Raw genomic sequence first — 24,299 nt, forward strand, 5'->3', positions numbered from 1 at the left:
GGAGAATGGATGAACATAGTAAGAACTTCAACAGGGAGTGACAACATAAAAAGCACCAAATAAAAGTCACTGAGCTAAAGAATACAATAGCTAAACTAAAAAATAAACCAGAGATGTTCAAAAGCAGATTAGATTAAGCAGAAGAAAGAATCAATGACCTGGAAGACTAGGCATTGCAATTCACTCAATCAGAGCACCAAAAACAAAAAAGATGAGAAAAAGTAAAGCTCACTTAAGGGATTTATGGGACAACATGAAGCAGACCAACAGTCACATAATAGGGGTCTCAGAAGAAGAGAGAAAAAAAAAAAAACAGCAGAGGACTTATTTTAAGAAATAATAGCTGAAAATTTCCCTGAAGGAAACATTTATCCAGGTCCAGGTGCTACAATGACTTCTAAACAAGATGAACCCAAAGAGACCCACAATAAGACATATTATAATTAAAATGTCAAAGGTTAGAGACAGGGAGAGAATCTTAGAGCATTAAGAGAGAAACAATGTATTACATACAAGGGAAACTCTGTAAGACTCTCAGCAGATTTTTCAGGAGAAAGTTTTCAGTCCCCAGAAGAGAGTGGCACAATATATTCAAAGTGGTGAAAGAGAAAAACCATCAACCAAGAATATTCTACCCTGAAATATTGTCATTCACAATTGAAGGAGAAATAAAACATTTTCCAGACAAGCAAAAGCTAAACGGGTTCATCAACACTAACTCAGCCTTACAAGAAATGTTAAAGGGACTTCTTCAGGCTGAAAAGAAAGGTTACTTTTTACTAACAGAACAACATAAAAAATATAAATCTCACTGGTAAAGGTAAATATACAATAAAATTTGGAATAATCTAATGTAAAGGATTAATCACTTATAAAGCTACTGGGAAGCTTAAAAAGTAAAAATAGTAAAAGTAACTATAACTACAATAATTAATAAGGGATACACAAAATAAAAAGATGTAAAATATGACATCAAAACACAAAATGTGGGGAAGGAGTAAAAATATAGTTTTAGAATGCATTCAAACTTAAGTTGTCATCCACTTAAAATAGCTTGTTATAAATATAAGTTGTAGTACATAAGCATCATTGGTGACCACAAAGCAAAAACCTATAGTACATACAAAACCATGTGTAGTCATGGTTTAGAGAATTTTTTATTTTTTTGTCCACGTTGTTCTTATGCTAGCAACTGACTTCTCTGAAAGCTTTTCTCTTTAGATCAGGTCCCAAATTTAGAACTATAAAGACTGACAGGGTATCTTTTGCACTGAGGTCATCTTTAGTTTTCTGAATGGATGTGTAATAGTCTCTTGTTTCGCTCCTTTATCTTGCTTATGTAGCCTGTGGAATGAACGCATGACTAAAATAAAGATGCTAGCAACAATTAGTAGGGCTGTATGCTCCAGTGTTCTCAAAATTGCTCAACAATATTGAAATAGTTGGTTTGTTTGACAGGTACACCCCACTAGAAGAGATATTGAGACAAAGGAAGTAGCTCATTCTTCCCCTTGGAAAGAATAATTACTAGTAAGTTTACTTTTTCAGAGTAGAAACTTGTTTCTCTAGGGGCACCTGGGTGGCTGAGTTGGTTAAGCATCTGACCCTTGATTTCAGCTTGGGTCATGATCTTTCAGCTCCTGAGTTTGAGCCCTGCTTTGGGATTCTCTCTCTCCCCCTGTCTCTCTGCCCCTCCCCCCTCCTCTCTCTCTCTCTCTCTCTCTCTCTCTCTCTCTCTCTCTCTCTCAAGTTAAAAACTTGAAAAAAAAGCAAACTTGGTTATCTATAAGGATGGACTATAAGAAAAATAACTGCTAAAAGATTTTATTTATTTTCAGTAAAACAAACAACATTCCAGACACAAGCCTGGAATCACTGGGCAGTTGCTAGTGAAAAACCAAAGTGGAGTTTGAAAAACAATCTTGCCAATATTTACACTGAGTAAGGAGGTGCCACAACACAATAGCACAAGGTCTAGATTAAATGGATAGAAAACCAAACATCTTCCTACATACAATGTTCACGGACAGTCCTATGAGACATTGTTCTCTCCAGTTTTTTTCTCTCCAGTTGTGTGTATATATATGTATATATATACACACACACATATATATATACACACATACATACACATATACACATATATATGTTTATATGTATATGTATGTGTGTATATATATATATATACATATACATATATATGTGTGTATATGTATATATATATATTTTTTTTTTAGGTTCTCAAGGCATTATAAAATACAGATAAATTGAACATAAAAATGACATTCAGAAGTTGAAACCCTGTCCACTAACTGAGATAGCACCATAGTGTCAAGACTGGCTCTATCCAAAGTTCCTAAGGGAGGACATCACTGAGATCTCACTGGAAAGAGTCCTGTCCAACTCTGCTAAGTGCTAATCCAGCCTTTAAATGACTCAGTCTTCTGTTGACGAAGTATGTGTTCCACGGTAAGAAGAAATTGGCCCTGTTTATCCATTTCTTATTATTGTTATTTTTCATTAGGTTAGGGACCACTAACCTGCTTCTCACTTTAAGGTCCATATTAGTGCTAGTAGCTTTCTGAGAACTGTAGGACTTCTGTACTGAGCACCACTTTCTTTCGGGAACCAATTTAACTATCTTTACTGAGGATATGAGCCCTTATTTGACATTTCTTATACACAGCAGAAGTGGAGCAAAATTGCTTCTCCTCTTGCTTTCAGTGAAGTTCAGCCTCAAGATCACCTGTACAAGTGATGGTTGGGTGACAGTCGCACCATTGTGTTTCCTGCACTGTTCTTATATTGAATTAATATTGAAGAAGGGTGTGAAGTATATAATAATTAAAGAAGCATAATTTTATGACTCATAACATAGTTAGGTCATACTCCTTGGTCCATTTTTTCAAAAATTATATTCAATTTTATCAAATATATACACATAAATTATATTCAAATTTATATGAACAAGAGTTGATAGTGTTCTTTTTATGTTTCAATATGTTCCTGATATAGAATTACCTTTCTTTGCCATTCCTTTTATTCTATAATCTAAGGTGAACCTTAGCTTGGCTTTCCCAGATTATCACATCACAATTAGCTTCTGAGTAAATTAGGATTACAGTTTGTCAAATTAAATGTGACATTGTCCTGGTCATGATCACATGACTTTCAACAGTACTGAATTATCACTGGGGTCCAGGAACATGGCTTCTTCTCAAATCCAGAGACAATAATGACTTCTACCCAACCTCTCCACAAAATGTTAAACTTAATAGAAATATATTTTTCCAAAGTGAGATACTATTTCTGTTCTGAAACTTGCACAGCATTATGCTGAGAACTCTGGAGTCATGATGGAAAATAATAAATTGGATTTAGGAATTTGGGGACCACTGATTATCTTTACTAGGAGGGACACTTGTACGTGAGCTGTGGGTGTCATTACATAAGGTAAATGCAAATGTTGTTATGTCCAGCAGTGAGTGACACTAATGAGGGAATCTTTTCAAGGAACTAGAATTACAACACAGCAGCCACCTCGATTTATATAAATAAAATGCCATCAGGGCCTTCATTTCAAGGTTAAGTAATTTGAGAGGTTAAGTAATTTCCCCAAACCTACAACACTATGGTATGGTGCAAAAAGGACAAGATTAAAGGTCTTTCTGACTTACAATTCTCTTCCCACCACCCCTTCAGCTCCTAAATACACTCACAAGTACATTTGTTGAAACAACTCTGTCTTCCAGTGAGAGAAATAAATGCTCCTAGAGTTTCAAACTTGTGTGAAGCACAAAATCGGCTCACCATAGACGTCCAAAAATGTTTCACATATAACTAGATCAACCCTTAAGAGTACTAAATTAAACCAACCTTTCTAACTCAGGAAATTCTAAGTTTCAAAATTGGATCTTAATACTGAAACTCTGACCAGCAACAGATGATGCTTTTTCATCTCTGAGACTGATTGGTTTTCAACACAGAGATTACCCAATCCAGAAACAAAAATGAATTCCTTCGTTGGTATTACTTCGGATGTGGGTGAAGGATGGTCCTAGTCCTCACTGAAATTCGCCTGCTCCCCAGACCCTGTCCTCTCTGTTCTCCAACATGGCATGCCTGTGGTTCCCTAGAGGTTTCTTGATGGCAGCTCTGATGGTAATGCTGATGGTGCTGAGCCCTCCCCTGGCTTGGGCCAGGGATACCCCACGTAAGTACATACCTTGGTGCATAAGCTATTGTGGGGTAGAGGTAGAAAGGGAGTTAGCTTTGTCACCACATCCAGGCCAGGTCCCTTAGAAATTTCTGACATTTTCTTCAGTGACCACCCATCTTTTTTATATGGATCCTCCATTCTTTCCACAAAAAAAAGAGCCTGCACGCTTGTCCTTTCTACAAGAGCTTCAGAAGGGGCCTCCATATATATAGGCCATTTCTTCTTACTTCTCTTCTAATAAAACCTCTCCAGCCTTCCATCCCTTCCTTCAGATTCTTCAGAAGATTTAGAAATAATGGTGTCCAAACGGTTTCCCATCCAGTTGTGCCCTTTTTTATGTTGAGTTATGCCAGAAAAAGGGTAAGTTTGTCTGAAAATTTTATGGGGAGTCAAAAGAGATTAGAAAGATCTCTTTTAGAAGACCTTGTGTTATGGCCTCAGCAAGATCTCTGATGTTGGTGCCTCTCCCTAATATGTGAAGATATATCAAAGGGTCTCCCCCATTATTTCCCTATCCTTTATCCCCAAACCCTAAGGTTTGTAAGACCTGTATCCCTGTGCTATAGATTCTCTGACAGATGCTGGGATTTGTTCTCCCTCTATTTCTCCTGTGGAGAGTAACCTAGAACTGAAGCACAGAACCTTAGTACTTGAAATGACCCTATAGGTAAGGAGCATCCCTGGGTGTTCTTTGATGTCTTAAAGAACTTAAGCTATCTTCTAAAACCCTGCCACAGGTTAGTGTTCATTATGAATCTATTTTGGCCTTTCTATACTATCAGCTTCTCCTACATCTCCCCTTTCTCTGGCCTGAGCCCACAAGAAGGTATTCAACTAATACAGAAAAAATTATATGAAATTCTATTTGCATATGTCAAAAATAGTCAAGTATCAGCAATTTCATATGGTTCAAACTGGACACCCTGAGCAGGTTACCAGTGGTGTGAAGGTTGTTTATATTCCTGGGGCTGAAAGTCAAGGGAACTCACTGGCCTCCTGGAGTCTTAGCCCCAAAGTTTGTAGGGTCATTCATCATGCCCTCTCCTTAATTAGCCATGTTTTTTTCCCTCTACTTCCAGTTCCTCCCTATTCTTTCTTCAGCTATGTCATCACCATTACTGAAAATCCCCACTGTTTGCCCAGACCCTCAGCACTATCACAGATCCATTGGATGAAATGAATTATAATGAAGTGTTCTCCTTCTTAAAATCACTTTTCCTTACCTGGGAATGTGTCTTCTGACTAGTAGAAATAGAAAGAGGAAGTTTGTCTGAATTTTTCACAGGAAGCAAATGGGATCTAATGTATTATCAGAATAAAAGAATGTTGGAGCTTGAGCCCCTTCATACTTCCAGAATACTCGCAATGATCAGGTCCCAGAACACTGGGTTTCTTCATTTGGGCCACAGATATTCTTAAGCAACTGTTATGTACTGGGTTCTGTTCTAGGATCAGAGAATTCTATTTGGATAAGAAAGAAAGGCCCTACTGTCATGGAACTTACCTAATGACAATAATAGGATAAATATTTAACAAAAAAGAAAAAAATTCCAGAGAGAGCTAGAAATGCTCTTTAAAAAATATATCAGGACTGTGAAATGGAGAGAACTGGTTTCACTGACTTCAGCACAGTGGGTAGGTAGTTCTCCCTGAAAAGTGACACTAGTTGACACATGAGTGATGAGAACAAGCCAGTCATATGAAGGATCTAAGGGACAAGTGTTCCAGGGAGAGGGAACAGGGGAAAGGTCAATGTGTGGGAAGATGTTTGCTGAGTTTAGAAGACAGAAAGAAGGCAAGAGTGGCTGAAGCATAGCAAGCAAGTTGGAGAGTGACATAAGATAAGGTTGGAGAGGACGAAAGGAGCCAAATCATCTTAGATCCTGATGGCAATGGTAAGAAATTTGATTTTTATTTAGAGAGATATGTGGGGCTACATAAGGGATAAAGATGAGTCCATTTATATTTTAAAAAATAATTCTAGCCACCATGTGGAGATTGGAAAGTAGAAGGCCACAAATGGAGTCAGGGAGACCATCTGGGAGCATGATATAATTCTCCAGGGAAGACATACTTGTGGCTTCATTTAGTGTGGTAGTGGGTGACAAAGACAGTAGTGAAGGCAAAGTGAACAGATATGGGACAGATATTTGTAGGACATGTTAATGAATTAAACGGGTGGGGTGGGTAGGTAGAAAATCAAGCTTATCCCTAAGGATTTTGTCTTCAATATTGAGTAGGTGGATGCTGATGTTGTTTACTGAGATAGGGAAAACTGAGAGAGGAAATTATTTGAAGTGGTGGTTAGAAATAAAGACTTTCTTTCAGTTTGAAATGACTGTTTTTAACTTCTTCTTTAAAATTTTTTAATGTTTATTTTTGAGAGAGAGTGAGAGAGAGAGAGAGAGAAAGCATGAGCAGGGGAGGGACAGAGAGAGGGAGACACAGAATCCAAAGCAGGCTCCGGGCTCTGAGTTGTCAGCACAGAGTCTGACGTGGGGCTCAAACCCACGAATGGTGGGATCATGACTGGAGCTGAAGTCGGACGCTTAACTGACTGAGCCACCCAGGCGCCCCAAGTTTGAAATGATTTTTGATATTTATGTGGAACTCTCATTGGTCAGAGAGAGAGTTCAAGAGGAGGCCAGGTCTGGAGGTATGTATGTTGGTGTCATCGACACATGTGCTGTGTTAAATTCCAGGAAAGTAGAGGAGGTCACATAGGGACAGAAGAGGGCAAGAACCAATGAGTTAGCCAAGGTGACTGAGAAAGGTACCCAACACATGGAAGTCAAGGAAAGTAGTTTTCTTCACTGAGGAGGGAATGGCCGGTTGTGGTAAGTACCACCAAGAGGTAGGTGAATTGAGAACGTGACAGCAAAGTGAACTGGGTTTGGTGGACATGATGTTTGCAGATTCAGTCGAATATCCAAAATAGAAACTGGACTGGAGCATTTGAAAAGAGAATGGGAGCTAAAGAAATGGAGGATGGATTAGAGATAACTCTTGAGTAGTTGATCTCAGGGAAAGACTGTGCTCTGGGATCGGGAAGCAACTGGACCTAAAATATAAGAATAAAAGAGCACAGGGCAGGTGTGAGGAAAGGGCACAGAACTCTTTGGCCCTCGCCAAGCATGCCAGTCTCCCAGAATCTCCACCTGTTCACTAACCCAAAAGCTCCCTGAACCATCACTTTTGGACTTTTATGGAGGCCTCATCACATAAGCATCATTGATTAAATCCTTGACCATGATGACCGAACTCCAGCTTCAGCGTTTCCGCCCTCCCTGGAGGTCAGGGGGATGGGACTAAAAGTTTCAACCCACTTGGTTGATTCTCCTGACAACAAGCCCCAATCCCAAAGGGGTATCCAAAAGTCACCTCATCAACATAACAAAAGACACCTTTATTGCTCTTATCACTTAGGACATTTCTAGAGTCTCAGGAGTTCTGTGCCAGAAACTCAGACTAAGACCAAGTATATATTTCTTATTATAAATCATAATATAACAGCAACTGATTGCCAAGACAAAGAAACTAGTAAACTTTGGTCCTGAACAAATTTATTTTGCTGGAAAAACAGCTCTCCATTAGAACTAGATTTTTTGAAAATGTAAGTTTCATGTAGGACCAAGATTTTAAAGAGGTATGATACTGGAACTTTTTTCCATGTAATTTTCAGCTTCTTCATGATTAACAGTGACTTTTTCACCAGTTTTTTCCAGATGGTTTTCACTAGTGGTTGTCATGCAGAGATAGCTCACCACCCCTCCTCCCTGTTTCTTCACCCCATGATTATTTGACAATATCTGGAGCCAATTATGGTTCTCACACTAGGGGTTTCCTCTGACAATGAGTGGGTAGAGGCCAGGGAGGCTGGTAAACAGCCTACTATGTCCAGAACAGGCCTCCCCAATCCACAACTACAAAAATGATGTGGCCCAAAATGTCTATATAGTGCTGAGGCTGAAAACTGCTTTATACTGTACTACTTCTAACATTTCTACACTCACACTTTATATACACACTCATCCTCCAATTTAGTATTCCATGGTTAATTTTAGTTTGTTTCATTACTAGACAGTTGCACAAATTCACCGCCTTTTGTGTTGAATCCATTCATTCAAAGCAAGTGCAACTCTTCATTTTTATTTTTTGCTTTAAGCCAAGTTTTTCAATATTTCACAAGCTTTTGCTCATTACATCTTTATCGACTTTCAACAACTTGCGTTTTTAAGTTTTAAATAGTGGTGACTGACACAAATATTTTCCAGTACAATGCCTCATATTTCTGCAGTAATTCTGTTTTCTAGACCATTGATGATATCAGGAGCTTCCGTTTATCCATATTACTTTTTTTTAATGTTTATTTTATTTTTGAGAGAGAGAGAGCACAAGCAGGGGAGACAGAGACAGAACCTGAAACAGGCTCCCGGCTCTGAGCTGTAAGCACAGAGCCCAATGTGGGGCTCAAACCTACAAACAGTAAGATCATGACCTGAGCTGAAGTCAGGCACAACCGACTGAGCCACCCAGACCTCCCTATCCCTCACTTTTAACCACAGGGTTATTCTTTAACTCTTTTGGCATTGTCAAATGACAAAACTAAATCAATTTAGTAAACTATGTGATATCCTTTATTCAAGGCAAAATAATCCATGGATGGGGGAGTAAAGTGACTCACAAACTGTGGAGCACTTTCCCCAAGGGATTTGAACATTTATAGAGCATTAGAAGAGGGAACATGGAGACAGTGCATGATTGGCTAGAAGGTTAGGGATTTCCTTGTAAGGTGAGCAGGTGTGACTTTCCAAAGTCAGGTAAGCTAGCTAAACCTGAGTTGGAGAATTGTGATTGGTATCTGTTAAGGTTGCTTGACAGGTGTTTCCTGTAAGTGCAGGATGACTTAAGTTTAGATTTGGGATGTGAGTGAGATGCTGGGGTGGCCTCCATTTTATGGGTCCTGATAAAGAAATTAACTTTATTTTCACAGTTAAATGACATACAGACAAAAACACCAAATCTATATACATTTATATCATATATATCTATGCTTACACATATTAAAGCTACAGAATCACAAGTAAAAGCTCTGAGACACATTTGACTCCTTAATTCATCAGATCATATTTGCCGTATGAATTTTGGCACCAAAAAAAAAAAAAAACACTTGATTTTCTGAGGTTCCTGGATTTAGAAATTCGGAAGTGGGATTGTGACCCTGTATTAGGATCACAGTTTTACTCTCCTTAAAACTCTTCATAGTCTCCCATTATATGTAATATAAAGTCAAACTCCTAATATCACCCTCAGGCTTTAAGTGCCCAGCCCCATGTGTTCTCCTTTCCTAATCCTTTCCCTTTCCTCCTCTCACTGTCTGTGCTTCAGTGAACTCTTTTCTTCTAGTTTCCCAAGCAAATTCACCATCAGCTCTTTCAGGCTTTTGCACATTGTATTACCCTTACCTGAAATGTGTCTTCCTTTCTCCCAAACACACACACACACACACACACACTCACCCTCTAGTTCACATCTAGTTACTCTTTCCTGCCACATCCTAAACATCCCCCTTGAGACCACCTGTCTGGCGCCCTAAGGAAACTCAGATCACCCAGTTATCCCCTGCTCTAGAACTGCAGGCTTGTCTTGTGACATTTCTCCCCCCAGGTAAATAAAGTCCTGCCTCGCTGGGTTTTGTCCATCACTTTCCGTAAATTTTAAGCCCTGCGATTGGAGGGGATGTGGGGATGTTTCCCTTCTCTGGGTTCGCAGGGGCCTGAGTCAGCTCAGCCCAGACCAAGTGTTGGGTGGGGGTGGGGGAGGGGGACGCAGGTGGGACGTGTGTGAGGCCAGGAAAGGGCTGTGGGAGGCTAGGAGAGAGGTGGGTGTCCATCGGGAGGAGGCGTCCAGGAGGAGGCGGTGAGGGGCAAATCCTCAGGCTGGGAGGTCCACCTCTGAACCGGAACCCAGTGACCCGGAGAAGCTCCCAGGAAAGGGGTCACCTCCCCGCCTCCCTCCGCCCCGCCGGCAGAGGAGAGAAGAGCCGTGGGTGCTGGAGGTTTGAGGTTGTGGGTGGACCCCCCGAGTGGTGGCGGCGACAGTGTCTTCCAGGAGCCCCTTGTGTGACCGCGTCGCCCTGTCCCCACAGCACATTTCTTAACCATGTGGAAGGCGGAGTGCCATTTCACCAACGGGACAGAGCGGGTGCGGTACCTGGAGAGACACTATCATAACGGGGAGGAGAACTTGCGCTTCGACAGCGAAGTGGGGGAGTACCGGGCGGTGACGGAGCTGGGGCGGCCAGACGCCAAGTACTGGAACGGGCTGAAGGACTACATGGAGGAGACGCGGACAGCGGTGGACTGGTTCTGCAGACACAACTATGGTGTTTTTGACAGCTTCACCGTGCAGCGGCGAGGTGAGCGGGGCAGGGGAGCTGGGGCGTCCGGGGCTGCGCGTGTGCGACTGTGAGACAGAGACTGGGTCCCAGTGAGCCTACAGGGTGTTGAGCAAGTGCATGTTACGGGGATCCCTGCGAGAGTGCGACGTCAGGGAGTGTGGTGGTGTGCCTTTATTACTGTGGGGACAGCGTGGTTGTGTCCTTATGTGACTGTGGGGACAGTGTGGTGTGTCTGTGTGTGACTGTGGGGAGGGCGTGGATGTGTCCGTGTGTGACTCTGGGGACCATGTGGTTGTGACCATGTGGACAGTGTGGTGTGTCCGTGTGTGACTGTGGGGACAGTGTGGGAGGGGTGCCCTGTGATGTGAGGGGGACAGAGAATGGGTATGAGGGGGGCTGTGGGCCTAGATGTGGGGGCAGGGAGGGAGGGTGTGTGGGGAGAGGGAGCAGAGGGGGGTGTCAGGCATCCTTGGTGGCCTCTGAGGCCGAGGTTAGACAGTACAGAGGCTGGAGGTGGTGGACTGACTGGGGCAGGTCATTGGAGACATGGAGAAGGCAGAGGACAGTGTCTCCAGTTGGGGGCGAACGTTTACCAGAAGGCAGATGAGGATAGGAAAGAGTGGGGAGAATGTGAGGCCAGTCACACTCTGTTTCTGACATGTGTGTGCCCTTCTTTCTTTTTTTTTTTAATTTTTTTTTCGTTCAGTGTTGTTGACATACAATGTTTCATTAGTTTCAAGTGTACAACATAACACCTTTGCCAAGTTATACACTAATCAGTGCCCAGCACACATGTGCCATCTGTCACCATACGTGACTATTACAGTGTCATTGACTATAGTCTTTGTGTCGTGCCTCCTATTCCCATGGTTTACTCATCTCATAACTGGAAGCCTGAATCTCCCACTCCCCTTCACACATTTTGTCCATTGCCCACCTCCTTTCCATTTGGCAACCATCAGTTTGTTCTCTGTATTTCTAGGCGTGATTCTGCTTTTTGTTTGTTTATTCACGTGTTTTTTTTAGATTCCTCATGAGTGAAATCAAACGGTATTTGTCTTTATGAGTCTGACTTAGTTCACTTAGCATAATACCCTCTAGGTCCACCCGTGTTATCCAAATGGCAAGAATGCCATTTGTTTTATGGTTGTGTAATACTCCATTGTATATATGTACCACATCCTCCTTATCCATTCTTCTATTGATGGACACTTAGGTTGTTTCCATATCTTGGCTATTGTAAATAATGTTGCAATAAACATAGGAGTGTATATATCTTTTTGAATTAGTGTTTTTATTTTCATCAGATAGATACCTAGGAGTGAAATTATTAGATCATATGGTATTTCTAATTTTTTTTTTTTGAGGATGCTCCATACTCTGTTCTACAGTGGCTGCACCAATTTGCATTCCCATAAACAGTGTATAGGGGGTTCCTTTTTCTCCAAATCCTTGACCACACTTGTAACTTCCGACCTTTTGTATTTTAGCCATTCTGAATGGTATAATGTAATATTTCATTGTGGTTTTGATTTGCATTTCCTTGATGATTGGTGATGTTGAGCATCTTTTCATGTGTCTGTTAGCCATCTGTATGTGTTCCTTGGGAAATGTCTGCCCATTTTTTAATCAGATTTTTTTAAGATTTTAAGTTTTTTAAGATTGTTTATTCTTGAGTAATCTCTATACCCATCATGAGGCTCAAACTCACAATCCCAAGATCAAGAGTTGCATGCCCTACCTACTGAGCCAGCCAGGCATTCAATCAGGTGTGTGTGTGTGTGTGTGTGTGTGTGTGTGTGTGTGTGTATTGAGTTTATAAGTTCTCTATATATTCTGGATATTAACCCCTTAGAGTATATATAATTTTCAAATATCTTCTTTCATTCAGTAGGTTGCCTTTTTGTCTTGTTGATGATTTCCTTCATTGTACAAAAGGTTATTTGGATATAGTCCCAATAGTTTATTTTCCTTTTGTTTCCTTTGCCTTGGGAGCCATATCTAGAAAAATGTTACTATAGCCAGTCTCTGAGAAATTACTGCCTGTTCTCTTGTAGGATTTTTCTGTTTTAGCACATGCCTTTCTTAATTCTGAAAATTCTGAGATAGGGGCACCTGGGTGGCTCAATCAGTTAAGCATCCAACTTTGGTTCAGGTCATGATCTCTCAGTGAGTCTGAGCCCCAAGTCAGGCTCTGTATTGACAGCTCAGAGCCTGGACCCAGCTTTAGATTCTGTCTCCCTCTCTGTCTGCCCCTCTCCTGCTCATGCTCTGTCACTCTCCTTTCTCAAAATAAATAAACATTAAAAAAATTTTTTTAATTCTGAAAACCCTAAAATAAGTGTGCCTCTGTGTACATAAGCATTTCACTGAGAAAAAAAAAATATCAGACTAATTGTTGAGGGCTGGGAAACTTTGAGGCACCTCTACTCTCTCTAAGGCTTCTGTTAGGTAAATTTCCTGGGACTTTTTTCTTTTCTTAGAGAACATGTTTACACATAGTTGAAATGATTGTAAAACTACCTTTCGAATTATAATTTTGATTCTTATCATTAACATACTGATGTATCTCTTTTTATAATGTCAATCATATTTAAGTAGCTAATACTATTTGTATAGTTACAGCAATTTACTTCACAATCCCCTTTGTTAGGTTCTTTCAATATTGACACTAAGTTGGAAATTTCTCTATTTTTTTTTCTAAACTTCTATTTTTTTCACATATTTATATGCCAGTTATAATTACTGCCCTAAGTATTTTCTATTATCCTATTATCTCTGAGATCCCAGTTTTTTTCAGTAATTTTATGGGTTCCCTATGTAGTAAGATTGACACTTAGCTGCTATTTGATTCAGCATTTTCACCATTTTCGGGTATATATCTCATTCTGTTTTTTATTTTCCAGGTTAAGAATTTACACATTTTTACTTACTGAAATGTACTGTAAAATTGTTGCCAATGATTCACCACCAATTTGAAATCTACTACTTTGTGGTATTATATAAATGTTGTCCACCAAGTTTTCCATTTCTTTTAAAACAATTGTATTAAGTGAGGGCCTGATAGTGTCAAAGATGGTCTCAAATGGTAAACACAAAACTAACGAATCCCAGACGCTGCCCTGGCTTCAAATATCAGTTGAGAAAAAGAGATAATTATAAAATAACAATTCCAATAAATGTGGCTTTTTGTTGTTGTTGTTGTTGTTGTTGTTGTTGCCAAGGATAGAGATGGATCACCTGAGTGTAAAGATAAGAACTTTTGAATGAATGACTTTCCTTCCTTCTTTCGCTCTTCTTCAGGATCATGCTTTTCTTGAGACTCAACTCAGAGATACATAAAACCATCTCTGTGTGTTCCTGCCTCCCAGGGTGGAACCATTTCTGTCATTTTCTAAGGTGTGAGTGCACTGAGGTAACATTCCCTGGATTTCCTACCTTTTATCCCCATCTAGACAACTGCTGTTTCCCAACTCATTCACAATGCTTTGAATCATCTTTTCTCTCAAAGTAAACAAAAACAGTAAATAGCTAGCATATTATGAAAGCTGAGTTCCAGCCACTATTTTACATATTTTAGATCCATCGATCCTCATAAAAGCCTAAGAGGTATGTTAATATATTTTCCCCTTTGTAGGTGAGACTCAACTAAGGCACAGAAGAATTTAAAAATTCTCCCAGGTTCAACTAGTAAGAGTCAGAGCTTGGATTTAAGCCTAGGCAGCCTAGCTCCAGATGTGATACCTTCAATTAATATATCTTATGTCAGGCAAAGATTTGTAAACACTTCAACAATGAATAACTGTTTCACACTATGGAAAAAAAAACACATAAATTTCCATAACACGTCTCGATTCTAATGGGCCTGTGCTGTCAGGATTGAATTCAAGACTCATGAGACTGGCTGGTACTGGGCCACGTGGCCAGCTTTGAGGGAGGCCTGCACGAGATGCAGCCTGGGACCAGAGACCGGAGGCAGGAAGGCAGCCAGCCAGGGAGACTCACTCTGTCGTCCTCACTTAGTCCCGCTACCACTTGTCTTCTAGTTGAGCCGACAGTGACCGTGTTCCCCTCGAAGACGCAGCCCCTGCAGCACCACAACCTCCTGGTCTGCTCCGTGAATGGTTTCTATCCAGGCCACATTGAGGTCAAGTGGTTCCGGAACGGCCAGGAGGAGGAGACTGGGGTCGTGTCCACAGGCCTGATCCGTAATGGAGACTGGACCTTCCAGACCCTGGTGATGCTGGAAACAGTTCCTCAGAGTGGAGAGGTCTACACCTGCCACGTGGAGCATCCAAGTCGCACGAGCCCTATCACCGTGGAATGGAGTGAGTAGCTTTCTGATCTCATAAGTTCCTCACCCAGCAGGGAGGGGACTTTGCTTTCCCTGAGTGTTAGGTCTCTCCTCTCCCCACCTCATACTGTCATTTGCTCCATGTTCTCCTCACCACAGGTCCCTGGGGGTAGCCAAGTGATTGTTTCCACAAAGACCTTACTCCTTGGGAGACAGTTATGCCTGGCAGGCAGAAAGAGGTCATGCCTGTTTTGAGCCTCCCTGTGATATCACAGTTCATGGTTCCCCCTTGACCCTGGGCACCAGCCCCCCACCTCGGGTTGGACTTGTGCTTTTGGCACTGTTGCTCTGAGTTCCCCATTGTGACCTAAAAAGAGGTACGTCATCTACAATGTAGGGACCTTCCTGACATGAGGAGAGTCCAATCTCACCTCAGGTTTCTATTAGCTCTGTTCCCCTGGACAAGCTACTTAAACCTCATGGAGTCCCACGCTCCTCCTCCATCAAATGTTGAAGTAGTGGATTTAACAGAGCTGTGATATTTAAAACGACTTCATTGCCTGAGTCTATTATATATTCAGTGTGATTTTTAAATCTCTTTTATGGTAACGTCCAATTATTCTAGTACCTTCAGGCAGACTTCTTCCCCCATTCTCAACGCTCTGAATCTGAGTCTCAGTTGGAGAAGGAGGACTAGGGATAAACATCACTACAACTAGCTTCTTCTCTCAGGGGTACAGTCTGACTCTGCACAGAGCAAGATGCTGAGTGGAATCGGGGGCTTTGTTCTGGGTCTGCTCTTCCTTGCGTTGGGTCTGTTCATCTACTTCAGGAATCAGAAAGGTAAGGCACCTGTTGGTAATTGAGGCTCCCCGTAGAATTTTTAGGGGAAGAAATATGGCTTTTTTAAAGTTATTTCTCTGTGTATCAGAGGCTCTTTATAAAACATCTCTTTAACCTGGAAATTTCCTGGAAATCCAGACATTTCCTGGAAGCGCATGGAGATCTTGGGTAGAATCCCAGGGGCAAATGCAGAAGGAACCACTAATGAAATCACAGTGGATTTGTATGACAGAAATTTCATGGGTCACCCCTCTCACTTTCTGCTGTCCTCTCAGCCCTGCCATCATGTGATGTGGGTGGTGGTGTTAGAGAAGTCTGAGGAGTGGTCTCTGGGGCTGGGGACATTGTATCTGGGGACAGACTTGCCGCCATACTTTTAAGTATATATGTTCCCCCTCTCTTGCAGGACACTCTGGACTTCCACCAACAGGTAATGCCTTTAATCCTCTTGTAGAGATAGACTTGGCCTCTTAGAACTGATGTAGAGACAACAAGCCAGGAGACAGAAATCATAGGAAGACTGAAATGTGATCAGACAGTTTGCAGTAAAGCTTCTTTCCACCTGTTAATAAACGGTTTGCACTCGAAAGTAGCTTTGGTTCAAGGATACTTAAGAATATGTTCTTCTTACTGTGGTGCTTTGACACGAGGCCCTGAGAGAGGGGAGAGGAAGCTGCTTGTGGAGGTGGGTCTGGGAACAACACTCTGCTCTGTCTTCTGCAGGACTCCTGAGCTGAAGTGGAGATGCTGACACTCCAGGAAGAACCTTAATTTCAGGCTTCTTTGCAGAGTGAAAAGGTTCCCAGCTTGGCTAGGGGAAGAAATCTTGCTGCTTTAAAAGTTAGTTCTCTGTAAATCAGTGGCCCTGTAGAAAGCATCTCTTTAACCAGGAAAGGGCCCATATTTCTTCCACAAACACGGTGCTTTCTCAGGATCTGGTTTGCCCTGGCTTCAGTGACCCCGCAGAATCCATGCCTCCTGATGGCTCCCTCCACCCCGTCCTTGACCTGGAAGCCCCAGTACTGACTGCAGTTCCTTATCTTCATTCTCTCCCGGCCCCCTGTGAATGCAGCCCTTACAGCCTCCCCTGCATTGGAACTCACCTTCTGCTCACGTGTCTTTAGAAGCTTTTCTCAAATAAACGTGGAGTGAAAATCACCCCTTTCACATAGTTTCAAGGAAAAGAAGTATTAAAAAAGGAGATAAAGGGAGGATTCTATCACATAACAATCATGGTTTTCATTTATACTCCTGAATTTTGGTTACATGTGAATCTGAAGATTTGCTTGGTTCCTTCCCTGTTTTTCCCTTGGGTCTTCTGCATTCTGTGACTTGGCATGTTTACCTGAGCTAGAAGGAAGCCCTTAATGAACCCATATCATGTTGGTGTCCTATGTCTCTGTGTTCTCAAAGAAAAAGACACACATGGGTCCCTTTGCACCATGGGATATGAAAGAAGACAACAAATACAAGAAATGCAGGTTTCAGTTCAAAATGGTGACAGAGGAAGATCCTGAACACACCTCTTCCCATGGACACACTGAATCTGTAGCTACATGTGGAACATTTTCCTCTGAAAAGAAAAAAAAAAAAAAGAAAACAAAAACAAGTAAAACTGGCGGGGTAACCCCTTTACATAGGGCAAAAGAGAGGGAAGCCAAATGGAAGTTAGTAGGAGAGGCTAAGATACAATGTCACCACAAACTCCAAGGCCAGCAGGCAGCCGTAATAGGAGAGATCTCAAAGCCCAGAGTTTCTCCCTGAGGACTGAAGGGCTCATACCCCACATCAGGCACTCCAACTTTTAAGACCAACACCTGAGAGACAAACCCCCAAGGATCTGGTTTTGACGACTGATGGGGCTAATGCCCATGAGACGCAGGGGGCTGTGGCAAACTGAGTGTTTGAAGGTAGAAGAGGGACAGTAAAGTATCCTCCAAACTGAGAAGGCACTTTGAGACCAGGAAAATGAGGCAGGTGACTCCATCAAGTTTATGCAGTTTTATTCAGGTAACTTACTGACAGGGCATCAGGCAGGCAATGATCCATGTGCTGTGCAGCTATTCTCTGCAAAGTCTGGATCTTAACCCATGCATTTTATAGAGCAAGGGGTTGTGGTGAGGTCAAAGTGTCTTAACGTTTAACAGACCTTGTGGAAGCACCTGTGTGGCAGAAAGGGGTGGAGGTGACTGTGTTATCTCTACTAGGTATCTAAACAACTTTAGCGAAGGCTAGAACAAGACTTCCTGCATTTCAGTCATGGCATACACTAACCTCCAAGAGGCCTGGAACATTAATCCCCAAGGGAGGTCATTGCATGGGTAAGAACAAGATGGAGGGCCAAAGAAGGGGTCAGTATTGTCAGCATTACTACAGGAGAAACAGCTCTTTTAAAAAAAATTTTTTTAATATTTATTTATTTTTGAAGGAGAGAGAGAGAGACAGAGTGCTAGCAGAGAAGGGGCAGAGAGAGAGGGAGACAAGGAATCTGAACAGGCTCCAGGCTCTGAGCTGTCAGCACAGAGCCCAACACAGGGCTCAAACCCATAAGAACCCACGAATCATGAGATCATGACCTGAGCCGAAGTCAGACACTTAACCAACTGAGCCACCCAGGTGCCCCCCCCCCCCAAGAAGAAACAGCTCTTAAAGGGCCCATGAAGATTCACCTGCCCCAGGGTCCAGCAGAGAAACAGCCTTTTGAAACATGCCCAGACTTATATGAAAGAGACTTATTTTTAATTTTAAGTATTGGTCTTAGGGACAGGGGCCTCTGGGAACACTCTCTGGGTACAGATGCTTGTAAATACCATCTTCCCACACACCTCTCTGCCTTGCTAAAAAGCCAGCAAGTGCAATCTTTTTTCATTCACCTTTTCCTTTATTTATTTGCCTTTTTTATTTTCTTCTTATTTTCTTATCATTTTCCTTTTTTTTTTTTATCATTTCTTTTCTTTTCTCATGGCAGTTCCCATCCTTGTAATGCCCTCTGCCTTGCTTTCACCAGTGGGCATCATCTTTGTGCTATCCCTCTGCCGTGTTCTACAGCATTAATATCTCCCAGAGGGGAGCTTCTACATATGTCTGGTGCACTGGATTTTATGCCTGGTGACCTGGTTTTTGCAGCTGCCACCCAAAGAGATGCCCCTTAATTGCCTGGCTCCAAGGGCACTGGGACTTGTGTCTCAGGTTCACATAGGACTACAACAATCAGAGAGGCAGTCCTTGGCAATTGTCTATAGGACTGATTCTTGGTGGAGGAATGCTCCCAGGATACTGCACAGGGAGCAGACTGAAACACACGCCCAGTCTTTCTGAGGAAGAGGCCTATTTGGCTTGCAAATTTGTCCTGAGGAGCAGGCTTCTGGTTTGGCACACTTCTAAGGTATACAGAGGTGCTCTCAGGGAACAGAGACCAGTTGATGCAGTCTGTGCTCTCTGTTTACCTTATTATAGCTCACCAGTACCTTACAGAAAGGAGCTTATACACCCTTTTCAGACTAGAATAATGTCTGCCCTTTGAAGTCTCCAGAAAGGTTTACAGCCAGCCCCTTAGATGTGTGTTTAATTAGAAGCCTGCTGCTCAGGCTACAGCTATGGTGATAAGCTAATCAACCTGTTTTGCAGAACAATTGAGCTCCTGGGTCTGTTGCTTCTTGTGCCCTGAGGGTGGGAGTTACTAGAGAACTCTTTCTCTGTTGGTTACCTTTGTGGGGGACCTGCAAACTTCAGGCCAGCTGGCCACCAGAACCAGGTGAATTGGAGTGTTTCCCTGGTGACAGCAGCAAAAAACAGGGAACTTGAGAAGGGTATTTAAAATATTTAAAATAAAAATTAAAAGCTCATTATCATTAAGGAAACCTTCATAAAACTTCAGCAGATTTTTCAGCAGAAACTTTTTTTTAATCTTTTTTTGGGTGGGGGGGGAAGATCACACACAAGTGCACAGGCATCAGTGGGGGAGGGGCAGAGGAAGAAGGAGACAGAGGATCTTAAGCAGGCTCCATACCCAGTCCAGAGCCCAATGCAGGGCTTAATCTCATGATAGTGAGATCATGACCTGAGCCTAAATCAAGAAGAGTTGGACACGTAACAGACTGAGTCACCCAGGCCACCCTCAGCAGAAATTTTAAGGAAAGAGTGTATTGAAGATGTTGTAAGAAACAAATTCCCAACCAAGAATACTCTACTTAACAAAGTTATCATTCAGAATTGAAAGAAAAAAGGAACACTATTAGTAACAACAAAACATGAAAGTATAAATCTCACTGGTAAAGGTACATATATAGTAAAAGCAGTGGATTAATATACAGTTTATGAAGCTGGAATAGAGGTTAAAAGACAAAAGTAGTAAAAATACCTGTAACTACAATAATTAATTAAGGGATGCATAGGATAAAAAGATGTAAAATGTAACATCAAAACCACAAAACATGAGGGAAATGTAAAATTTAGAACTTTAGCGTGTCCAAACAAGTTATAAACTTAAAATAGACTCTTCTAAGTTGTTATATGTAAGCTCCGTAGTAACCACCAAGCAAAAAACTATAATAGATACATAAAAATAATAAGAAAGGATCTAAGCATAACATTAAAAAAGTCTAAAACCACGATGGAAGAGAGGAAGAGAAGGAGAAAGGAATGGAGGAATTACAAAGCATCCAGGAAACAATTAGCAAACTGGCAATAAATACATACCTATCAATAATTACTCCAAATATAAATGGACTAAATTCTCCAAAAGATGTAGTGGCTAGCTGGATAAAAATATAAGGCCTATCTATATGCTGCCTACAAGAGACTCACTTCAGACATAAGCACACACACAAACTGCAAATGGAGAGATGGAAAAAAGATATTCCATGTAGATGTAAATCAAAAGAAAGATGGGGTAGCTACATTTAGGTTGACAAAATAGACTTTAAAACAAAGACTATAACAAGAGACAAGGGCATTACATGTTGATAAAGGAATATAACATTTGTAAATACACATCCAACATAGGAGCACCTAAATATATAAAGCAAATGTTAACAGATCTTAAGAGAGAAATCGACAGCAATACAATAACAGGGGATTCAATATCCCACTTTCATCAATGTATAGATCATCCCGAAAGAAAATCAATAAAGAAACTATGGCCTTAAATGACACATTAGAATGTATCAGCTATATAAAAAACTTTCCATCCAAAGGCAACAGAATACACATTCTTCTCAAGGTCACATGAAACATTATCCAGGACAGATCATGTGTTAGGCCACAAAATGAGTCTTGTTAAACTTAAGAAGATTAAAATCATATCAAGCCTCTTTTCCTAACACAATGGTATGAAACTAGAAATCAATTAAGGATGAAAACTGGAAAGACCATGATCAAGATTAACATTATTGCAATTAGTATCAACAATAGTACTGAGAGAAAAAATGTTGACAATCAAAAGAATTTAGTGTTTAACTCTTGTTCTGGAAGCAAAATAAACCAACCACCATGTATTTAGCCTAGATGATAGAACCAATTGTCTGTAGGACTGATTCTTGTTGTACTTTTGTGTTTTTCATCACTTAGAATTTGTATCAGCAATAAAGTCCTTCTAGAAAAGCTTAAAATTTCTAATAGTCCCTATGTTATTTTTCTGCTTTGATTATTAGAAAGCACGTTTTCTCTGGTTAATAATGTAGCCATGGTTTAGATAATTTTTTTTTTGTGGCTCCTTTGTTCTTATTTGCACAACTAACTTCTCTGAAAGCTTTTTCTTTAAGATTAGTTCCCAAATTCTGACATATAGAAATTCTGACCTGACAAGATAACTTTTGCACCCAGATCATCTTTAGCATTTCTAGATGGAATGTATGTAGCATATTTTTCTCCAACTTGCTTATGTAACCTAGAGAATGAACATATGACCAAAAGATAGATGTTAGCAATAATCAATGAGGGTCATTTACTCCAAAGTTCTTAAAATGGCTCTACAATATTGAAAGAGTTGGTTTCAATGTAGAAATCTGTTACATTTCTATAAACTGATAATGAAGAATCAGAAAGAGAAAGTAAGAAAGCAATCCCATTTATAATTGCATGAAAAAAATAAAATACCTATGAATAAATTTAACCAAGGAGGGGAAAGACCTGCACATTAAAAGCTATAAGAAATAGGGGTGCCTGGGTGGCTCAGTCAGTTAAGTGTCTGACTTCAGCTCAGGTCATAATCTCATGGTTTGTGAGTTCAAGCCCACATTTGGCTTTGTGCTGACAGCTCAAGCCTGGAGCCTGCTTCGGATTCTGTGTCTCCTCTCTCTCTGCCCCTCCTCTGCTTGCACTCTGCCTCTCTGTCTCTCAAAAATAAATAAACATTGGGGCGCCTGGGTGGCGCAGTCGGTTAAGCGTCCGACTTCAGCCAGGTCACGATCTCGCGGTCCGTGAGTTCGAGCCCCGCGTCAGGCTCTGGGCTGATGGCTCAGAGCCTGGAGCCTGCTTCTGATTCTGTGTCTCCCTCTCTCTCTGCCCCTCCCCCGTTCATGCTCTGTCTCTCTCTGTCCCAAAAATAAATAAACGTTGAAAAAAAATTTTTTTTAAATAAATAAACATTAAAAAAATTAAAAACAAAAAAACTGTAAGAAATTAATAAAAGAAATTAAAGAAGACATAAATAAATGAAAAGATATTCCATGCTCATAGATTGGAAGAATTATTATTAAAATGCCCATAATTGCCCAAAGCAATCTAAAGATTCACCACAATCCCTATCAAAATTCTAATGGCAGGTGCTTGGGTGGTTCAGTGGGTTGAGGATCTGAATCTAGATTCCAGCTCAGGTCATGATCCCAGGGTCATGGGATCAAGCCCTGCATGGGCCTCCATGCTCAACATAGAGCCTGCTTTAGAGTCTTTCTCCCTCTCTCTCTACTCCTTTCCTGATGCCCCTCTCCCTTGCTCTCTCTCTCTCTGTCTCAAATTAAAAAAAAAAATTTTAATTAAAAACAATTTCTCTAATTCCAATGGTACTTTTTCACAAAAATAGAGCCAAAAATCCTAAAATTTGTAAAAAAAAAAACAAAGCCAAAGAAAACTTGAGAAAGAAAAACATTCTGATTTCAAACTGTATTACAATGCTATCATAACCAAAACAGTATGGTATTGGCATAAAACAGACACATAGACCAATGGAATAGAATAGACACCCCAGAAATAAACCCATATATATATATATATATATATATATATATATATATATATGTTCAATTCATTTATGTACAGCATAGTGACTGTAGTAACAATACTGTACTGTATATTTGAAACTTGTTAAAAGACTAGTTTTTAAAAGCTATCATCACAAGAAAATTACATTTGTAACTATGTGTGGTGATAGATATTAACTAAACTTACTGTGATGATCATTTCATATCAAAACATTATATTGTACACCTGAAACTAATATAATGTGTTAATGATATCTCAATAAAAAGAAAATGTTTATAACCAAATATACTCATATGGGCATAACAAATCTCAAATGCTATCAATACAATGATATCCCTGTGAACTGTGGCAACTGTATTTTTCTGATGACCTCTCAAAAGTAGACAATAGCAATATATACATATTAAAGAGGTGTATTTGAGAAGTGCTCTCTATTCCATAAGTCCAGTAGCCAGTGCTGTTATTTCCCAGTAACTTCTCTCTTTCTTCTGATAAAAGACTGCATCCCCATGAATACTCCAGTGGGCAACTGACCTTCATATAGCTATCAAATACTTCATCACAATGAACAGAGATATTGGTTGAAGGATAAATATATGGCTCAGTGTAGCCAATAATTATCCTTCCTGGAATTTTCTACCAGGAGTGATGATTAAAGCACCATTGACTTAAGGCTAATGTACTGGAAGGATGTGACTTGAGAAGTGAGAAAGGACAGCCATATTTGTCACAATGTTGAGCAAGCAGTGAGAGAAAATAAGGTCAACATACCAGGAGAAACAAAGCTTAAGGGACAGAGAGCTAGGACAGAGAAACAAGAATGTGACCCTGAAGTCTCTCTTTCTCTTTCTCTCTCTCCCCCCTTTTCTTTTCCTATCTCTGTCTCTGTCTCTCATTTTTGCTATCTTTTTTAACTTATTCTTTTAGACCTGGTTTCCTATCAATTGTAACTGAAAGAATCTCAATTAAAGCTAAAACAAGTACGTGGAATTTGGTTGAGCATATGGCATAGGCTAAAACATACAACCATTTGAGTTTAGCTGGAAATGCATCCATCATGTAAAGAATGCCAACCGGTACTATGTGGGAACATACCAGTTGAATAAAATATCTCCTGTAGTTAGATCATGAGCCTACTAAGGTTCTAACATTAAAAATATTGATGTATAATTGATATAATAGTACAAGAAAGAATCAAATTTCTTTTTAAGCCAATTCACCCAAAAGCATAAATACTAACCACGTTTGTTAAGTGGTACTTTTTCTCCCAATAGCTAAAAACCCAAGAGAGCTGAGACATGAGTGGTTGCATAGTATATGGAACTGGTAAAACTGGAATTATA

At 40.6% G+C, this 24,299-nt stretch overlaps 1 protein-coding gene and 1 long non-coding RNA gene across 2 annotated transcripts; both read left to right on the forward strand.

Moving 5' to 3' along the window:
• The first annotated feature begins 4,037 nt into the window (after positions 1 to 4,037).
• LOC111556169 (DLA class II histocompatibility antigen, DR-1 beta chain) lies at positions 4,038 to 16,914 on the forward strand. Its single transcript, XM_003985987.6, has 6 exons — positions 4,038 to 4,213; positions 10,368 to 10,637; positions 14,666 to 14,947; positions 15,646 to 15,756; positions 16,163 to 16,186; positions 16,480 to 16,914. The coding sequence occupies exons 1-6, from the start codon at positions 4,114 to 4,116 to the stop codon at positions 16,491 to 16,493; spliced, it is 801 nt and encodes a 266-aa protein (XP_003986036.3). The 5' UTR covers positions 4,038 to 4,113; the 3' UTR covers positions 16,494 to 16,914.
• Positions 4,220 to 9,411, forward strand: LOC123385338. Its single transcript, XR_006597668.1, has 2 exons — positions 4,220 to 6,114; positions 6,922 to 9,411. It is a non-coding gene; the product is annotated as an uncharacterized LOC123385338 (long non-coding RNA).
• Positions 16,915 to 24,299: the final 7,385 nt, after the last annotated feature.

The sequence above is a fragment of the Felis catus genome, chromosome B2 (assembly GCF_018350175.1).
Source record: "Felis catus isolate Fca126 chromosome B2, F.catus_Fca126_mat1.0, whole genome shotgun sequence".
NCBI lineage: Eukaryota > Metazoa > Chordata > Mammalia > Carnivora > Felidae > Felis > Felis catus.

Excerpts from the sequence above, each read along its gene's own strand:
- LOC111556169 (XM_003985987.6), top strand. The coding sequence starts at position 4,114 with ATGGCATGCCTGTGGTTCCCTAGAGGTTTCTTGATGGCAGCTCTGATG. Across the intron at positions 4,214-10,367 it reads TTGGGCCAGGGATACCCCAC|CACATTTCTTAACCATGTGG; the intron begins GTAAGTACATAC and ends CTGTCCCCACAG. Across the intron at positions 14,948-15,645 it reads CCCTATCACCGTGGAATGGA|GGGTACAGTCTGACTCTGCA; the intron begins GTGAGTAGCTTT and ends TTCTTCTCTCAG.